The sequence below is a fragment of the Pseudonaja textilis genome, chromosome 5 (genome assembly GCF_049901715.1).
Source record: "Pseudonaja textilis isolate UNSWEBS1 chromosome 5, rPseTex1.2, whole genome shotgun sequence".
Lineage (NCBI taxonomy): Eukaryota > Metazoa > Chordata > Lepidosauria > Squamata > Elapidae > Pseudonaja > Pseudonaja textilis.
Window position 1 is genome coordinate 61,894,208 of NC_141994.1, and position 21,113 is coordinate 61,915,320.

The 21,113-nt window shown below is 40.0% G+C and overlaps 1 protein-coding gene across 31 annotated transcripts in view; it reads right to left on the minus strand.

The window, feature by feature from the left end:
- Window positions 1–14,250: 14,250 nt before the first annotated feature.
- MICAL3 (microtubule associated monooxygenase, calponin and LIM domain containing 3) overlaps window positions 14,251–21,113 on the minus strand; it is a 209,342-nt gene continuing 202,479 nt past the window's right edge. For all 31 annotated transcript variants that reach the window (XM_087935087.1, XM_087935116.1, XM_087935114.1 and 28 more), the window contains 2 exons: window positions 19,818–19,891; window positions 14,251–19,716 (listed from right to left, as the gene is read on the minus strand). In XM_087935087.1, coding sequence (XP_087791213.1) covers window positions 19,532–19,716; window positions 19,818–19,891 — 259 coding nt within the window. In that variant the 3' untranslated portion in view covers window positions 14,251–19,531. The remainder of the gene's footprint in view (window positions 19,717–19,817; window positions 19,892–21,113) is intronic.

The following is a 21,113-nucleotide window of genomic DNA, read 5'->3' on the forward strand; positions in this document are numbered from 1 at the left end:
TTCGGTGGCTGCGCTCTCCGGTGGGTGGGTCTGAGAGTCGGGGTTGGGATTCAGGGGATCTTAGGGGATGATTCCTAAAAATACCGCCCCCCCCTTCCTAATCCTTCGAGACGGTCGTTACAAACATCTAACTGGTTAACTTCGTTTACCCTGCGGGCCCGAGGGATGCCTTGCAAAAATCCAGGTGGTGCACAAAATAAAGCATGGGGAATTAGGACCGGAGGGGAAAAATGGAGGTGCAGAGAAAGGTGCCAAACAAAGAAACCACCAAATCAGGTCTGGATACCACTCCCAGGGAGAAGAATTGGCACGCAAAGGGTTATTGCAGTAAAAAGAAGCAGTGCATCAGCGTCCACACCTATCAGCAGCAGATAAAGAAAAAGCAGAGGTGCAGTTGCTAAGGTGTGACAGGACACTGCTGACCAAGACTAAAAGGCCAGGCTGTTTCTGGTCTGCATTAGAAGACCCTCAATCTGTGCAGGCCACTATCACCTCAAGAGGCTCTTCCCCAATCTCAGTACAACCCTCAACATATGTAGCAGGGCAATGAATACAGTATGTGTGTGATGCTTAAGCAATTATAAATTACAAAGCTTAAGTCAGAATAGTGCTGGAAGGGACCTTGGAGATCTTCTAGTCCAACCCCCTACTCAAGCAGGAGACCGTATACCATTCCAGACAAGTGGCTGTCCGGTCTCTTCTTAAAACCTCCAGTGATGAACCACATACAACTTCTGAAGGAAAGCCATTCCATTGGTTAACTGGTCTCACTGTTAGGAAGTTTCTCCTTAATTGCAGGTTGCTTCTCTCATTGATTAGTTCCCATCCATTGTTTCTTGTCCTGCCTTTTGGCGCTTTGGAAGTTGATCCTTTCTCTTTTGTGGCAGCCCCTCAAATATTTGAAAAAATGCTTCTGCAGCTTAAGAGAGACTCTGTGTAAATTCTTGGTATTTTGTGCCCAAGTTCAGAGAATTCAACAATTTAGCAACTGTATTCTTGAGGTTGAAACCACATTTGCACATTGAATGTCTCTGGGCTGTGTAGGTGAAAAAATAAATGTAGCCAACAAATGCATCCTTTCCCCTCATCTCATTTAGCTATGACCAGGGTCAAATCCAATTCATCTCCTTGCCTAATCCCATCAGGCCCAAATTGACCCTTCCTGCTCCAGACAAAGCCCTCCTGCAATTCCATTAAACTGAAGAATAGAAGGCTCTTCACCAGCTCACAGTACAGCCCAAAGGTAGCCTTACAAAGGAATTGCATTGTAGAGCAGTGTTTATCAGTCTCAATGCTTTTAAGATGGGTGGACTCCAACTTCCACAATTCTGGGAGTTGAAATCCACATGTCTTCAACTTGCCAAGGCTGAAAAACACTCCTGTTGAAGGAGAAATCCCAACCATCTGTCCTGTATCAACCAACAATCTTTCATCTCCTTCACAGTGGACTTCCCTGACTTTTCTGCTTTCTTGAAAGGGCCATTTTGCCTAACTCTAGCTATATTGATTTATCTGACTTCCCCAAACTGGCCAACAAATCAGATTACTAACATTTTCTACCTTGTAGCTTACAAAAAAAAACCTTTGCTTTTTCATTGTTCAGGATCCCTCTTTCTTGCAAAGCAGGCAACCAATTATAAACATGAATTGTTGTAAACATATTGCAATAAGCATGGCTCTTCTCAGTGTTGTGTTTCTACTTCTTTGAACATTTATTTGCTGTATAAGATCCTGAAAGTATGTGAAAGTATCTGCTAATAAATGCAACCCTTTCCACACTGACATATGCTACTAAGCTCCAGACACCCTTATTTAGCCACAGGTGGTGTTAGAAGGTGACCTACAGATGTATCTCAATGGGGTATTTGAAAGGGGAAAAAATGAAGTATAAACAGAAATTTGGGAGGAAAGGATCATGATTTTCTTTATATCAACACCTAATGATTGTCTGAGCCTGTTTGGTCTAGTGGTTAAGGCATTAGGCTAGAAAATGGGAGACCCTGGTTTCTGGCCCCACCTTGGGCATGAGACCGGCTGAGTCACCTTGAGCTAGACGACTCTGTTGTAGCCTACAAAGGAAATGACAAGCCACTTCTGAACTCTTGCCAAGGAAACTGCACAAAAACACAAAAACATGACCATCCTTATTTTAAATCTGTTAACCTTGTGTGTCCCAAATCAGCCATAATATTGGTTCATATATGCTACTAAGTCACAATGATTAGGTTCAAGCACAATACTTCTGGATCCAATGAAGTGGATAGGATGTTCTGTAGTATGAAGTGGGCTTCTGGGGCAGCAAAAAGTGCTTTTTGAAGGAGGCTGGCAATGCTTCCTCTTTTTAAGTAGCCATATGGGTATCCAGCCATGATGTACATTTGCCACATCATCTCCAAGCTTCCCTTTTCTAGGGAAGACTTTTGAGAAGATGCTGATTTACAGAAAATCCTAAATGTAGTTGATTCATTAGATTCCTTTTAGTTAGAATTCAGGTCTGAAAATGGCATAGAAACAGCCATTGAGCCCTGTTCGTTTAAGTCTGTTAGAACTTGGGTGGGATAAACATACTCCTCCTTATCCTATTAAGCCCATGACCAACATAGCATCATTCTAGACTATTTGCAAAGGTTGAGAGTCAGATATATCATCTTGCCTGAATACAGGGTCCATGGTGGCAGGGAGCATTTGAGCCCATATTGTTCCAAGATGGAGGGCTGCAGTGGGCTTGGCCCACGTTATTCAAAATCTGTAAGAAATTGAGGAATCATCTGTCAGTTTGAGGCGTCATTGATATGCTGATGATACATAATTAGTATATATCAACAGACAAGGAAAGGGATAGAAGCCTTTCCTGGATGGGTATCCAGAAGTTGTAAGAGATTAGATGAGGAGAAACAAGAGCTGAAGTGCTGTGAGACAAAGATGCTGTGTGACAGTAACCAACTTGTTCTTTTAGAAACATTGATCCCAAAAGTTTGAATTGGAGGTTTCTGGTTCACAGGTAAAATTTCTAGCCTGTGTACTTTGAATAAACCCATGAACTGCCTATTGAATCTATGTTTAAGGTAGAAAGAGTGAGAGAAGTTTGGCCTAGTGGTTAAGGCACCAAGCTAAAAAGCAGGAAATTCTGAGTTCAAATCCCACTTTAGCCACAAAAGCCTGCTGGATGAAGTTGAGTCAATTGCTTTCTCTCAGTCCAACACACCTCATACAATTGTTGTTGTTGGGAAACCAGAGGAGGAAGATGCATTGGGTAGGTTTGCCATCTTTAGTAATTTGTAAAAATAATAATGGCCAGGTACAAATAAATAAGTAAACAAGTAAGTGAATAAAAATTAAATAAATAAATACAGATAGTCCTGCACTTACAACTGGTTGCTTAATAACCAAAGTTACAGTGGAGCCCCAAAAACCTATTTACAACCCCAATTTTGAAGTTGCATGTCGCCCCTTCCCCATGATCATTTCTCACATTTACGGCCATTTGAAATGGCTCACAGTCATGTAACTGCAATTTACATTTTTTTTTCCTGTAAACTAGCATTTATTTCTGATTTCTGGTAAAAAAAAAAAAACCCAGCCCATTAGCAAGCAATGGGTTTGCTTAATGGTTGCTGCAAAAAAAGGTCATATAATTGGATCAGGCCGCATGTGACCTGTTTTACGACTATGACCATAATTGTCAGACTCAATTATGACTATAAGTCGAGGACTAACTATACTTTTTATAGATGGAACAGTGGCTTTGAATTCAGAAGGTTTTAATTTGTGCAAAAAAAGAGCAAAGAATCTAGCATGTTTATAATCAGCATATAATTTGAGTGGATTAGATTTAATGGATCATGGACACCTTTTATGACCTTTTTGCTGAAAGTGGAAAAACAAATGAACTGGTTTTCTGAATCGCCAACTAGGTGACCTTGGGTCAATCACTCTCCATCCCAGACCAGCTTACCTCACAGGGTTGTTGTGGGGAAAGAAGGAGGAAGAACGACTGTGAAATACACTCATCACCATGAGTTGTATAAGAAAAAAAAATGGGATAAAAATCTAAAAAGGAGAGGAAGGTTGAATATGAGAAGGCGGAAAGCTTCTCCCCCACCAACAAAATGTTATTCTCAAAGATGCCACAAAGGTTTTTGTTGTTGTTGTTGATGGTTTTTTTTGCAGCTGTACTGTGGCATTATTTTCTGGGGAAGGTGGAATTTCCCCTTTCCCCCAGGTATCTTATCCTTCACAATGGACCTAGATGGCAAAAAGATTATGCAAAAGAGAATGGCAGGTGGTACTTTCCTTGTTGAGTCACCCCAGCTCTTTGTGGCTATGGGGTGACTACTTTGCAACTGATTGTTGTGTTGGGAATTTCCCAGGCTGCCCTAATCAGAAAATTGAAGCCAGGGGAGTGGCAACTTTTATCAGTGTTGTTCTCAAATCAGAGATGGAAAACAAGCCATAGGGAGTCAGGGATGGGACAGATAAGTAAATACTAGGGAAAAAAGGCAAGAAGACAAAATAGATTCATCTTTAGAAAAGGAAATCTTCACAAGCTACCGCCAGATAAATCCCGGAGAATGGGATAACGCGATTTCCCTTATTTTATGGCCATGAGGATTTTTAAACCTTTTAACCTAGTTTGACTATTTCTGAACAAATATTCCCAACTGAAATTCTCTTCAGTTCAATTCAATTCAATCTTTATTGATTAGCCCTTGGGCCGTAACACAGTGCAGAATTCCAGAAACAAACTATTACTAAAATTTGATAAAAGCAATTTAAAATGGAATTGGATAAAATACAATTTTAAATGGAATTGGAATAAAATAGTCTAAAATGAAATTGGAATAAAGCTATTCAACAGCACAGACAATACTGCTACCCTTCAAAAAGACCTCGACTATGTATCAGAATGGTCAAACAAATGGCAACTTCAAATCTCAACAAATAAATGCTCTATCCTACATATTGGCAAATCAAATCAAATCAAATAAAATACAAGCTGAATAGTCAAGACCTTGTTGATGATCCAAGCTCTGTCAAGGACCTTGGAGTTCTCATCTCTAATGATTTAAGTACTAGAGCCCACTGTAACTACATTGCCAAAAAGGCATTAAGAATTGTTAACCTAATCCAATGTACGGTAGCTTTTTCTCTGGTAATATCACACTACTAACGACAGCATATAAAACATTTGCTAGACCAATACTTGAATACAGCTCATCAGTCTGGAACCCACATTACGTATCTGATATTAACACAGTTGAGAAAGTCCAGAAATATTTCACAAGAAGAGTTCTCCACTCCTCTACTCATTACAGAATACCTTATGCCACCAGACTTGAAATTCTAGACCTAGTAAACCTAGAACTATGCAGTCCTCAGTCCAATCTAAGTATAGTATATAAAATTATACATTGCAATGTCCTACCTGTCAATGAATAGTTCAGCTTCAACCATAACAATACAAGAGCACACAATAGATACAAACTCAAGGTAAACCGCACCAAACTTGATTGCAGGAAATACGACTTCAGTAACAGAGTGGTCAATGTCTGGAATACTCTACCTGACTCTGGTTTGTTCACCAAACCCCCAAAACTTTAACCTTAGACTGTCTACTATTGACCTCACCCCTTTCCTAAGAGCCCTGCAGGGGGTGTGCATAAGCGCACCAATGTGCCTACCGTCCCTGTCCTATTGTTTTTTTTAATTTCTTTTATTTTTCTTATATGTATCCATTTCATATATCCATAACTATATTGATACTTATACCTGTTATCTTATAATTGCTTGACAAAATAAATAAATAAAATAAATAAATAAAATAAAATACAACCTAAAATGAAATTAGAATAAAATACAATAATTTAAGATATAGATAAAATCTGATCAAATTACATTTTGGTGTCACCCCTGCAGTCTATCCCAATCAGTCCCACATATGCAGATCTCAGCTGAACCATTTTGCTTAAGTACTGTGCTGTGTTAAATGTTATTTTCAGATTCTGGCAAGTTGTAGGTAAGTTGTTTTTGTTATGGGGGTTCCAGTGCGTTAGGGTTAGGGTTAGGGTTCGTTTGGTATATAGACCGAGGTACCTGTCTCTCTCACCCTCTTATACAGTCAACAGTCAAATAGTGTGTGAGTCAGGTCGTCTACATCTGCCACTCTGCAAATGCAGAGACGTTCATTGTAGGGTATAGAATAGAATCTCCCATATCAGACCATTGTGTCAAGCTATAAGAATCTTGCTAATGTAAATACCTCCCTAAGATGTTTTGGCAGTTGCAGCTTCAAATAGCTGTCTATTTGAAAAGTGTGTTTCATTTGCTCGGCCATTTCAACTTACCCTTCTTACTAAGGATAGCTATATCATTTTGTGTTTCTATATCCTTGATTCTTTGGGCAGCTCTTTTTTAAAATCGTTCTCCTGTTATGCAAGAGACAGAAAGGCCACAGCTTCTTACAAAATTTGTTAGTTTAGTGAACCAGGAGATTTGTGATTGTGATTTTATTGCTCTATAGACATAACTTGGGGAGTCTTATCAGTCTCCATTTCATTGACTTTCTGCCAGTAGTTATATGCTTTAATTTTGGATAGTGTATGAATTGTATGAATTCCCAATTCAGGTCTAACTGCTGCAGCAGTTGTTCTTAGATCTACACCCAAAATACTTCTCAAATGTTGGGACTGTGTTCTAGTCCTGTGGTTGACTATAGACCCCAAATCATCTGCTCCATACAAGAGCATGGGGTAACTTTAGCTTTGTATATACTTTAATTACTGGGTCTAGGGACCCTGGGTAACTATGATTCTTTAGATTAAGCAGTAAATTCAAACGAGCTTTTGCTCTAAGTGTACTCCATTGATGATGGCCTCTTCAAAGATGAACCTTAAAAATGAAATCTCAGGACATGCAGTTTTATTTTTTCCTATTATGTATAGGAAATCAAATCCTTTTAAAACCAACTTTTTAAAAGGTGTGTTGCAATCTGAGTGCAGATTGCAACATGAGACTTCATCAGAACTATTTTAGTATAACTTGACTTTTGCTGCTGTTTTGTTGTGCTAGCAAAATGTTGCCCCAAGTCTTGTTCCTGGTTGGCTTACTAATGCATATATTGTCTTTAATTTTATGAGAAGGCGAAGGATATTTTAAGGATGCTGATTAACTGATTGAGGGTCAGCATACTGTACCTCCTTTCTGTGCCACTCCAGTATTAATTAACTGAGCAAACTATTTTTACACTTGGAGTAGTAAAGCGGCACAGATACTGTTCTTGATGGAAGTGGCCTCCCTGACTCATTCAACAAAGAAATAAGCTTAAATATTGGTTGTATGTCCATGTACAGAAATTTTCCTGGCAGTACAGTACATCTTCCTCTTTCTAGCAACTGAAAGTGAAATCAAAACCTATTTCATATTTCCCAGATCTTTGGTGAATTGTAATAACACCAAAGCGAGCATGAAAGTAATATAGCAGTGACAGTACAATAAGAAATAGTCAAAATATTAAAATAAATAAAGTGTAAAGGGGAAAAAAAGAAAATAAGGTAAAAAGAGAGTTCCACATAGCATCAGCATACATTTGATTAAAAACTTTAAGATGATATTAAATCTCTAGATAGAAAAAAAATTGCTCCACCATCTCAGTTTTAGAATCTAAAAAAATTTAAGCATTGAAAAATGAATAGTTCTCCGGAATCTGCTCTTTAACATCATGAGTACAAATTTCTACTTCTGTAAAATAATTATTTTAGCTCTCAGAACTGAAAATGTTATGAAATCCATTCCAGTTATGAAAGGATGAAGAACATTTCCATCCCATCTGCCATTTTAGATTCACAACCAATTTTGCGAGGGAGAGATAGTGAAGTTCTCAAGGTGAAGTCCGCAAGTGTGTGGAAATTTGTGTTCAAGCCTTTCTAAATATCTCTGTCAGGGATGTCAAAATTTCATTGAGGGCCGCATCAGGGTTATGTTTGACCTCGGGAAGGCCAGGTGTGTGTGTGGCCAGCTCAATGTCACTTGTGTTGGAGTACTCTGCAAGTGAAAATGGGCTCCTGAGCTCCCTTTTCACCTGCAACAGCCTGTGCAACTCTCTGCCAGTGAAAATGGAGAGAGCAGCCCTCCCGAGCTCCATTATTGCTGGCAGAGGCACCGTGGGGCGATCCTTTGCTGTTTCCAGTGCAGCCCCATGGGCCAGATCTAAGCACCCCTCGGGCTGGATCCAGCCCATGGGCTTTGACTTTGACACCCCTGATCTATGTGATCTTTCACATACTGTATACATCAGCAATCTCTATCCTTTCGAGCTCAGTGGATTGGCGTAGGCAGCGGTGGTGGTGGGAGAGAGGGCAGGTGTGTGTGTGCGCGCCACTTTCACAAATGCAGCTTTGTGCACACATATGCTTACCCACCACTTTCGTGGCCTGGTTCTAAACGGGTTATGGCCCGGGACTGGGCTGCAGACTGGGGGTTGGGCACCCCTGCTATACTTGTTACAGATTGATCATTCTCTTATTTCAGGTGGAGCTACCAAACTGTCTTCACAACAAATCAGTGCTTGAAGGTAGACCCACATCCGACAAAGTAAAAAATGTTTTCAAGCTTCAGATTTTTCTATAGCTGAGTTCATGTACCATTGATTGATAGAATATGTGCCATTGTCAGTACTCAAAGACTATTTGTAGTAACCACAATATAGACTTTCTCCAGGAAATCTGTCTCCATCCTGGATCCACTAAAAAAAAAGATGTTGAGACTCTAGCAAAAGTGCAGAGAAGAGCAACCAGGAAGATTAGGGGACTGGAGACTAAAACATATGAAGAACGGTTGCAGAACTGGGCATAGCTAATCTAATGAAGAGAAGGACCAGGGGAGACATGATAGCAGTATTCCAATATTTGCCACAGAGAGGAGGGGGTCAAGCTATTTTCTAAAGCACCCAAAGGCCAGACAAGGAATAATGGATGGAAACTGAACAAGGAGAGATTTAACCTGGAAATAAGGAGAAACTTTCTGACAGAACAATCAACCAATGGAACAGCTTGCCCTCGGAAGTTGTGGGAGCGTCATCACTTGAGACTTGCAAGAAGAGACTGGACTCCCATCTGTCAGAAATGATGTAGGGCCTCCTGCTTTGGCAGGGGGTTGGACCAGATGACCTACAAGGTCCCTTCCAACTCTGATTATCTGTTATCTGGTCCTTTATGCCTTCCAAAGGAGGACCTATTGTTCCATAATAGAGTCCACCCACTTTGTTACTAGTCTTTCTTTCTTTCTTTCTTTCTTTCCCTGCATTATGGATTTGCCCAATGTGTCTAGACTAGGATAATTTGACCTTGTAATTTGCACCTTGAATAAGTACTTTGAACTGTTCTATGATCCTTCTGGTTTTTTTCCCCTTGATTACCAATGATATTCTTGGGAATTTTCCTGAACATCAACATTCAAACATATCAATAGTCTTTCTATTATTTGAAATACAACTGGCTGACAGTTTGATTTAAAACCTTTACTGAATCTTCTTCTGTTGCTTGCCATATTTCTATGCATGTTCTACCAGTTCTTTCAGCCTTCTAACTTTGTATATTTTGTAATGATCAGAGTGCTGATTCAACTTAATCTACCAGCAAATAGGAAATACCTTCCAAGATACCACTCTATTGTACAGAATTTCAGGATACTATTTCCATCTTTCTTTGGTTTTTGAATCAGTTTCTGTGTGTGCACTGGCATCCTTAATATACCAATTTAAGATTGGAATCTCTAAATTTGGAGATCTTTCCACCTTTGACATCTTTACAGATATTGTTGCAGATTGCTTATCTCTTCTATCAGCTCTCTGAAATGGTTCGCTTCCTCTCTGAGCTTTGCCTTTCTTTGGCTTCTCTTTTTGGCAATTTGAATTATTTGTTCTGACATCCAGTTTGGTTTCGTCTATCTCCTGGTCTTTTGTAGTCTCTTATCACAGTCACCCTTAAGAACGTTATTTCCGCCCATTCTATTGTTTCACTGGTTTGCTACCAATGAGGTTTATGATTTTAAAGTAGTTCCTGATGTTCTTCCTTGAAAACGGTGAGCATGATCATATTAAGAAAACTGGTTGCCATCATTATTCTAGTTCAGCTTCACTTGGAATTTGCAAGTATTTTGTGATCTGTCTCACTTGGCCACATCTTTACTAGGAAAACTGAGCTCTTCCGTAACATAGTTATTTCAATTTCTATATTCCTCCTTGCAATGAATATGTAACCCCACTCTAACAAAATATTCAGTTTTCTAGAATTAGCAACAATTCTTGTATAGTTCTTTAGCTAGTCTGATTTTGTACATAGTGCCTAGACCTCAGTACAAGAAACTGTACCTTGGGAAACTCCCTAAAGTCTGTGTTCCTGACAGTTTTTTACCTTTTTATTTCTAACCCTAACCCCCTAATTCTCCACCCCACAGGAAACATTAGGGGCATTCATAGATCCAGTAAGATCCAACAGACTTCTAGTTATGATCAGACAACATACTGCAACTTTGCTTTCCAGTTTTCAGAAGTGTCTGCTGAGGACAGCTTTGCATAGAACAACAGTCCTACAGATCTACATCAGGTTTTTATACAACAGTAAGTCCTGAACTCCTTGAGAGTTGCTTGTAGAATTTTAAGCCCCAAACATATTTACTCAGTTCAACCACCTTAATTGCTTTATGAAGTCTCCCCTTGTCTCTATTTGATTTTTCTTACATCTCTTTACTGGTACCCACCCAAATCCAAGTTGTTGGCCACTTGCTGGATTTTCCAGTCAGATTCTACTCTCTAGCTGTCACTAGGCATCTTCCTCACCCTCCATCCTGATTCCACCTGACCCTTCCATCACTACTGAACCAGTGGTGGGATTCAATTTTTTTTTATTACTGGTTCTGTGAGCATGGCTTGGCGGGCGTGTCTGGCTTGGTGGGTGTGGCTGGCTTGGTGGGCGTGGCAGGGGAAGGATACTGTAAAATCCCCTCTTCACTCCTGGGGGAAGGTTACTACAAAATCCCATTCCCTCCCCACCCCAGTAACCTGCTTTCCAGCTCCGTTCTCCTGTGCAGGGCAACAAAAGAAGACCCAGCCGATCAGCTGGGATTCGGGAGGCAGAGAACAGATGGGGGAGGGGCCAGCCAGAGGTGGTATTTGCCGGTTCTCTGAACTACTCAAAATTTCTGCTACCGGTTCTCCAGAACTGGTCAGAACCTGCTGAATACCACAGCTGTACTGAACTCAAACCCAGGCAGACATCAGGGAGGAAACTGCTGTGTGTTCTCCTTTCACCTCTTGCGTCCTATTCAGTCTCTGACTCTTGTTTATTTCCTCATGTGGCTTTGCTAAGCTAATCGCTTCCTATTCTTTTCCATAGGCATCTTTTCCAGGCATGCGCTTTTCCTGGGTCAAACCAGTCCACATCAAAGTCCCCAGGTCTGCATCATTTAAACCTCTCATCTCTACATCTTTTTATACGATTCCCAAATTCCAACTTTTGTTTCATCCTCCTCTCAGTTCTATGGGAGACCATTTCTTCCCATCAGAAGGTCCTACTAAACATTTTATTGCAGACTCCCTATTGTTCATTGAGAAAATCTCATGCCACATTCCCGTTACCAATTTCCTTTCCTTTATGTTCATTTTCCCTTGTTTTGCCCTAATTACAAACCCTGGACACACAGATTCCTAGCACTCAAGTTACTTGTCTTGCCTCTCATTGCAAACACTCTGTAGTTGCTCAAGTTTCATTTCCCTAACTTTATTGCAACCTTCTGCCTTATATTTGCATAGATGCTCTGTTTAAAATGTTCAAGTTTCCATTCTGAAGCACCAGCTTCACCTCCTGGATGAAGTGGAAATATGAGCACCGATAGTCACTTTGACTTCAAAAGCAGAATAAAATAATTGTGAATCCTGTAAGATGCCTTTTGTCTAGCGCTTAAACTTCATTTTTCTCAAATTTTATTGTTTTTCCTGACAGAACAATCAGTGGATTGGCTTGCCACTAGACGTTGTGGGTGCTCCATCACTGAAGGTTTTTAAGAAAAGATTGGATAGCCATTTGTCTGGAATGGTATAGGGCAGCGATGGCTAACCTTTTTGTTGTCGAGTACCGAATGTGTGCGCGTGCCTGAACCCATAATGCAACGTGCATGCGACCCCCCCGCATGACTCCTGCCCACCTGCGCATGCGTACATGACCCTCCCACGCTCCCACGCCCCCTGTGCACATGCACGCATCTCCCACGTGTGCCCTGCCCCCCCTTGCATATGCGGCAGATACCCCAAAAATCCGTTGGCTGGCGGGAGGCGTGCACGCATGCGGAATGGAACTGAGCTGGGGCAACAGTTCATGTGCCCGAAAAGATGGCTCTACGTGCCACTTCCGAAACACATGCCGTAAGTTCTCCATTACAGTTATAGGGTTTCCTGTTTGAGCAGGGGGTTAGATTAAAAGACTTCCACGGTCTCTTCCAAATTTGTTATTCTGTGACTTCTACATCTTAAAATACTATCAGCATTCATGCAAAGGAAAGTGCAGAACGATTTGTCTACGGAGATTCTCAGTCATCGAAGTCATGGTTGTTCCAAAGCTGTTTATTTCAAGAGGCAACTGGATTTTCTTGTGGTTTTGGGGGGGAAGATGTTTTGCTTCTCATTCAATAAGCTTCTTCAGCCCTGACTGGAGGGTGGGGAATGGAAGAGTTTATATTCCTTGCAGACAGCTGGTCATTTGCATTCTTTTAGAGAGTTGTTGAGGCCACTCGGAAGTTTATCTGCATCCTTAGGGTCACTGGAGTAGGGCAAATGGTTGTGGAGCCTTCTTGGAACTGCTGAAAGGACTGTGTTGTAGACTGGAGATAAATGACATATTCCTCTGCCTCTTTTGAGAGAGAGTTGTTCAAGTTTTGACATAGATGGCCTCTTTGACTCCTTTCAAACCAGACTGCCATCTATGTCAAAATTGAACAGCCCTCACTCATCCTAAACTCCACTGAAAATGTTACCTACCCTGATAATGAAACATTTGGAAACCAGCCCACAAGCTCGGAGAACGAACCTTCATCCTCATTCTCTGGGTGGTTTACAATGTCAGCATATTGCTCCCAGCAATCTGGGTTCTCATTTTACTGATCTTGGAAGGATGGATGATTGAATCAACCTTGAGCTGGTCAAGATCTAATTCCCCCGTGGACAGAGTTTACTTTATCTACGGTACCTTAACCCTAACCCATAATAAATTATGACTTTTTTGCCAGATGTAATGGCCAAATGATGATACATGATACTCATAATAAATATGTTGCCATTTGGTAAAGGATTGGTATGGGAATAATAAAAGCCATCCTTCAGGAATTTCAGCCAAATTAAGTAGAGGTAACTCCCCAATTGGCTATGAGGCAAACTATACACATAACAAAACAAGAAAAAAAACAACCCTAAGGACTATTTTTTTAAAAAAATCTGTCCGTGACCTAAGATGCAAAAATCTGATTCCCAAGAAAACAAGGATGCTTAAGGTTCTACAGAATGAAATGTGATCATACTGGAAAGTAAAGAATTGTGTATGGTTTGGATGTAAAACATACAGTATGTAATTTCCTGTTACACTACACATATACTCACAATAGAACAGTCTGATTATGAGAGTTCTCATAATATATATTTTCCTGCAGTCTCATTAGGAAATGACACTATCTGATAGCTTTAACAATAATAACTGCTAGTTTGCCTGTCAACTTCCATTAAATATCCCAAATGTATTATAGGTAGACCTCAACTTACTACAGTTCATTTAGTGACCATTCAAAATTACAGTGGCACTGAAAAAAGTGACTTATGGCCATTTTTCACACTTACAACCATTACAGCATTCCCCCATAGTCACATGATCAAAATTTGGGGGCTGGGTAACTGACTCATTTATGACGGTTGCAGTGTCCCAGGGTCATGTGATCACATTTTGCAATCTTCTTACAAGCAAAGTCAATGGGGAAGCCACATTCCCTGAACAACCATGTTACTAACTTAATAACTGCAGTGATTCATTTAACAACGGCAGCAGGAAAAGTCATAAAATGGGACAAAATTCACTTAACAAATGTTTCACTTAGCAACAGAAATGGTGGACTCAATCATGGTCATAAGTCGAGGATTATCTGTGTTAGGGAATACTTTTATTCTTTTATGGTGCATAAAAATTTTGTTTCCTCTTAATAATAGGCTGTTCCTGGGGGTTTTGTTTTCTTTTTATTGCAAACACTCCCAAACTCACAGCATTTTCATTTTCCTTACAGAAGAGGATGGAAAATGAATACAACAGTTATCTCTGAAGAGAAGCCAAATGTAAACATACTGTTGAATACATTGTCTTAAATCCATATAAAGAGAGTGACAACTTTTTTTTTTTCTGTTTGCACCAGGAGATCATGCAACTCTAAACATCACTGCGGGTAACTCTAAAAAGCTCCTGAATGGTATGTACTATAAAAAAGGTTAAAAAGCCAGAGGGCACAACATGTATGCTTGCTACTTGTCTTAAAGAAGGCAAGATGCCATGTTTAAAACAAACTAAACTCCCTGATAATTCAGTCAAATGATAAGCTTGGTGAGTGCAAAACATTACAGGAAATGCTACGAGTGTCAAACTGATTAAGGTTCCTGGGGCAAGCTGTGTCTTAACCGTGGAAATCTTGAATGAAAGAAAGGTCTTGAATCTCCAGAACTGGGTTAGAGCTGAGATTGAAGAGATGAAGCTATTCCATCCTCACTTAGGCTAGAGTCAATTCTTCCCTCATGATACCCACAGCCAAAGAGGAAGAAACATAATTAGTAAGAGTGAGGGTGATTCTTTTCTTGTCACAAAAATTAATTAAAAAAAAAAAAAGGATTTCCCAAAAAGTAAAGCCTGATTTCTATTGGTTTACTGAATGCAGTAGGTTCTAATTCTTATAATTCCTGTAAATTCTTATAAGAATCATGACAGCCTTGATTCTTATTAGCCACCAGTGGGGAATTCTGGAGTTGAAGTCCACGCCTCTTAAACTTGCCAAGGTTGAGAAACACTGAACCATTCAGTGTCTCTTTCATCTGAATAGGTGCCAAGATATAGCAGCTAAAGGCAAAAAAAAAATAAAAAAAAAATGAGGAAATGATTTCCATTCTCATTCATATCATATCAAGACCTGAAAGTAGTATTTTCTTTTCTTCTTCCTAGATATCAGGAATCTGGCCCATGAAAAGTCTTTTAAAAATCTCTTCCTACTTTAACCCAGGAGATTATGCACCCTATTTGCTTTACAATCTTACTTGGTGTGAAACATCTGGGTGCTATGTATTTCTGCCTTTCCAATCCCCTGTTATGTTCAGCACGTGGCATGTGTAGTAATTACCATCAGCTTTTCAAAAGTGTGATTTGAACTTTTCTAAAGACATCCCCTTCTTCCAGCAACGTTCTGCCTCTTCTCATTGTTTTTTGAGAGTTTATAATATTTCTACTTTTTCTGCAGGCTTTCCTACCAATAAATACAATTTAAATATGGTTATCAAGTGCTCAAAAACCATTTCATCAAAATTCAACTCATTGCAAAGATGCATCCACCATGTGTATTACTTCCAAAATAGCTTAATTTCCTCATTTTGCAGCTGTGACCATAAAGATAATTTAAAACATTCATAATTTTGCCTTATGGGGATAATCATCTTTTGTTTCATGGTTTTATTGTTGCATGAATGGTTGGTGGAGATCAAAAAAAGCAATTATCAATTCATGGAGGAATAAAGATGCCTCAGGTAACATGGCCATTTGGGAAGAGCTGGAATGGAAATGAAACGCTGAAGGAATGGACTTACTAAGGACTCATAATATTAAAGAAGTACCTGTTTCTGTGAAAAGCTCTAAACACAATGTTTTGTCCTTGGATGTTCTCTTTGTTTGGCTTTGATATCCGTTCTTAGATATCAAGGCAACATGAATGCTGGAAGTGGACATTTGTGATTGAGATGTTGAAAGACATTCTTTGGCATTCCTGAAGGGGATTTTGATTTGGCTAAAATGTAATAAAAGAGACATGCTGCTACCGTGGCTCCTTATCTGAATTTGCCTGAACTAGGAGGAACTGTGTTTGTAGTGCAGCTTTAATCACCAAAATACAATATAAGGGCAGCTTTCTCTGTGTACACCTATCATCACACAACCATGTTTCAAATCTGACTTTTCCTCTTCCGTGGGGATTTGTACAGAGATCCTCACAGGAAACGATAATAACTATTAGCACAGGATGAATTCTTCAATTCACAATATTATTTCAAGGTCCTAAAAAGCTAGTAGAGTTTTGTTTGTGGAATGGAATGAATGGAATGAATTTCTTTCATTAGTGTCAAATTTTGGTTAGAAAATAATGAAGCTGAAAAACAGGTTTGTCTGGAATCTTCCTACTGATGACATTAAAACAAAATTCCAAAAATAATATGATGTATCAAATCTCCCTTCTTACTACTATCTGTAGACGGGAAACGATGCACATTAAACTCTTAACAATGGCCATGGTCATTATCAATTTAACCCAACAGCTAAGGAAAGGAGTTTAACATTAAATAGGATTTTCTTTTCTTTTTTTTACATATGTAAACAATTTGTGTCTATGGAGATTCTCAGTCATCCAGGTCATGGTTGTCCCAAAGGTGCTTTTTCAAGAGGCAATTGGACTTTCTGGTTTTTCTTTGAAGACATTTCGCAGCTCTGAAGCTGAAGAAGCTTCTTGGATGAGAAACGAAAAGTCTTCAAAGAAAAATCAGAAAGTCCAGTTGCCTCTTGAAAAAGCACCTTTGGGTAAACAATTTGTATTTGTTTCCAATTTATTAGGTGAGACAGAATTTCAGAAGTAGGATTTTGCCTGTCATTTGTTGCTGTAACGGGGTGGTAGAGGGGGATACTTGTAGAAATTTAATGGCAGGCAGCTGTGGTAGGTAGCCAGGTAGAAAGGAGGATAGGACAACAGTGCCTTTTTAAAGGAAGCCACATGATCAACTGTGTTGCAGCTTCCCTCTTTTACAAAGCTATTAAAGAAACAATGTCTGTCCTCCTTCCAATCACATGGAGTAGATCAGGGATGTCCAGGCTTGGTAACTTTAAGAATTAGCTTCCAGAATTGGCTGGGGAATTCTGGGAATTGAAGTCCAATTCTGGGAATTGAAGTAACTGGGTATGAAGATATTTAAGGTGGCCAGAATTGCTTGCTGGCCTAAAGCAGCAATTACCATACATACTTAGAAAACAATACCTGTTCAGTCTCCTGGAAAAAAACCCATCTTTCTAGGCACTGTCTAAAACACAGCTGCTAGGATGTTGCTTTTGAACACATACACATCAAAGTATTTCATGGAAAGAAACTCTCTATTGATAAATGGTAAAAGGCAGCAGCCATATTCTTCTAAAAAAGTAAAAATTAAGGCTTCTTTCAAGACAAAAAGAGGTACAGTCCCTTTCAGAGGTAGGTGTAGCCAACACCAGAAAGGAAATCCTTGTTTCAATTAACCAACATCTGGCTAAAAAATTCTGGGAAGCTTTTATAGCCATAGCAGCAGGAATATCTTCTCACATTGTTGCAATGCCGAAGCAAAATTTGCTGGAAACTTTCCTTCTTGGCATAAGTACAGCATTGGAACCCCTTTCTCTCTGTTCAGTCTAGTAAATTAAGATGCAATTATTTCAGAGACTGGCGTTTTCTCCCCCCAACACAGTGCATTGGTAATGGAAAATTCTGCAAGTTGCAGGCCAGCACCTTGGAGAAACATGGTTAAAAATATGTGCTTATGGAATCTCAGACCTGGTGTTAAACATGAGTCTATTTCTTGTCCCTTTTGCTTTTACACTGGGGGAAAATCACCCACTCCCTTCCTAAACAAACCAGAAATGGGACACTGGAGAAAAAAACACCGAAATTGGTGTTAATCCTTCCCTTGGACTTTGTGAGGCCCACTGTTATTGGTTGATTACATGAAGAGAAGCGCCAGTGCCATTCTAGTTACAAGCCTCTTACAACAGTAAATAACATAGTATATTTACCAATACTCAGAGAAGAGAGGGGGCCCTTTTGAAGTATAGGGAATAAATCCACTGCTCTTTCCTCCTAAACTTTCCCTTGAGAGTACAAGAAAATACTGTGTGGGAATTCTTCCCACGTACTTCCCAGGTCCTCCCCTTAAATATAAAGAAGCCCAAATCAGAATCAATAGTCTGGAATTTAAAAGCATCTTTCTTTCAGATCAAATGTACTGTGTAACAGTAATATCATTAATAATGACTCTAATAAATAGATACAGGGAAGAGGGGAAAGCATTAAACACACAAAGATGGAAAGGTTGGGCTGGCACACAGATATACCACACACTCATCTGTTCACTTCTTAAAAAGGTACAAAACCAATTTTTCTTTCAAGTATTAAAAAATAAGTTAATAGACATTAAAGGATCTAAAGTGACTAAAGGGCCAGGATAGGTCTTCTGCTTCATTTCTGACGTGCAAAAAAAAAAAAAAAAGGAAAAATATATTCCCCAAATCACAAAGAATCAAAAACCTACTGAACTCTTGGAAAGTTTGAAGCTGGAGAATTGCCCCCAAGGGATTCCCTCCAAATGCCTCAGAATGAACTCATCTTTTGAACGCGAGCACTTTCCAGTGTCTAAATGGTCATAGAGCAGTCTAAGGTCATCAGAAAACAGGAAAACTGGTTCTTTCAGTCTGGAGCACTTCGTGGCTGAAAGGAAAATGTTTGCATGGTGGATCTGCTTGGAACAATGGCAACTTGTGGAGATTGCAGAGAAGGGTGTGTGTGGAAAAAGTCTGCCTCTGTCCCTGTGTTTGTTCCATAAATCACAAGAAACCACGTTTCAAGTTCTTAGTGTTCCAAGTTTCCCTGCCAGCATTTGGGTACAGATGTTCCTCCATACTTAGACCACAGTGGCAGTTTCGGATTTCTTTGGTGAGAAGAGCATATACACAGTGTGCTTTGTGAGTGGTTTGCTCTTCCAAAGGCTGCTACAAGGTGACCTTTCAGAAGATTAATTAGACACCCCTTTCCTTTGTTATTTAAATGAACAAATCCATTAATACCACAGGTTGGGTAAATATGAAATGAACAGGTTGTGGCCCACCTAAATTGGCTAAACGTCTTTTTTTTAAAAAAAAATCACACAAAATGTTTTCATTTTTAAGTCTTTCTCGGAGATCACACGCACGCACAAAAAAAGACATTGACCTCTTGCACAGGTCCTCAAGGAAGGCACGCAATCTCAGATCACGACTTCGTTCTCGGCTCTGTAGCCTCACACAGGTCTCTGAATCCTTACAAGCAGCCCGCTTAGCAAAAAGCTCCTGGCTCAAGCACTTAGCTGCTGGAAGATTCCTGAAGCAATTCCTGCTCCAAGTTATCTCCTCTAACCAGGAAGCTCCATCTAATTTGGCATATGCCAAATGGACAGCGCAGATCAGCAACCCAGTCATGGTGAATGCACTCAGGACCAGTTCAAGTTGAAGCCTTTGGACAGCATAACTGCTTCTAAATCCTTGTCTTCCTCCTTCTCTCGAAGGCGCTGTTCTTCAAGTAGGGCCACAAGAGAATCTCTCTGCTCCACCACCTCTAGCATTTCATTCAAGATCTTCTTCTCCTCTGAGAGTTCTTCATCTGTCTTTAGCTGATCTGGATAGAGGGAAAGTAGTAAACTTGTCAAGACAAGATATCCCTAAGGATTTGGAACATCTCGTTTCTACTGAGAACAGGAAACTCCCTACCAGGCTTACCTTCCACTGCCATCCTCTCTCGAAGCTCTTGCTGTAGCCGGCTCTGCCTGTCCTCTAGTTCTAACTCACGTGCACTGAAGAGAAAGATGGAGAATCATTAATTATTAGTCACTTCAGCAGGAACCTCTGCTATGACTAACTCTAGGATGCTTAGGAAATGACATATTCCAATATTTTCTCTCTCTTTTAAAGGATTAACAGTCAAGCAAGCTTTCAACAATAGTGACACCCTTCAGTTTTAACATCTATGCTATTTTTGTGGCATGACATAATTTCCAGGATCAAAGAAACTTCACGAGTGCATGAACCCAAATAAGCTTTAATTAAATAAAATGGTCAATTCCCTTCCACAGATTACAAAGGAGGACTGGGCAAAGCTATTCTCTAATGTAAGGGGATCAGGTAAACACCCAAGTGGGATATTTCAACATCAGAAGTTTTGTACTTTTCCTGATGTACATTGATAGAAGAACAAAAGGATACTAAGATGGTGCTCCCATTGAAAATTCTAGGCGGGGAATTCTAGTTTTATGTAGTCTAGAAGAGGGGTGTCAAACTCAAGGCCTGGGGGGCCAGATCGGCCTGTGGGATGCTTAGATCTGGCCCGCGGGGCTGTCCTGGAAACAGCAAAGGACTGAGCCACAGTGCCTTTGCCAGCAAAAATGGAGCTCATTGTTGCTGGCATGGGGTTGCAGGAGACTGTCGCAGCCAAAATGGAGCTCAGGAGCCTGTTTTCACTGGCAGAGCGCTCAGGCCACCACAGGTGCCCCTGGCACAAGTATCGAGCTGGCCACACACACCCGTGGCCCCCTGGAGGTCAAACACATGTGGCCCTCAATGAAATCGAGTTTGACACCCCTGGTCTAGAAAGATATAATAAGCACAGCAAAAAAAAGAAAGAAAGAAAGAAAATAAATCTATGACAGAATCTGCCAGCTGGGCTGATTTTTTTTATTTTATTCTTTATTAACGAGAAGGGCATTCCAAATCATGATTTCTGTACAATCCAAACAGTCCACACTGTCATATCAATCGGCTGTAGAGTTATTCCAGTTAAGGATCAGCAGTTTTGAACAATCAGAATTTTGCATGGGTGTAATGCAGGAATCGCAGTCTAGAACTGTGGAAGCTGTCTATCATGGACTCAGCAACTCATCTAACACAGTACCATCTATTCTGACTTTTTCATTCACCTTTCATTCATCACATTCGTCTTTTCATGTTTCATTTATTCAAGTCATCTTTAAAGCAATTTTCCACTTTTTCTTGTCACGATTATCAGAAAGCAGTGCATCC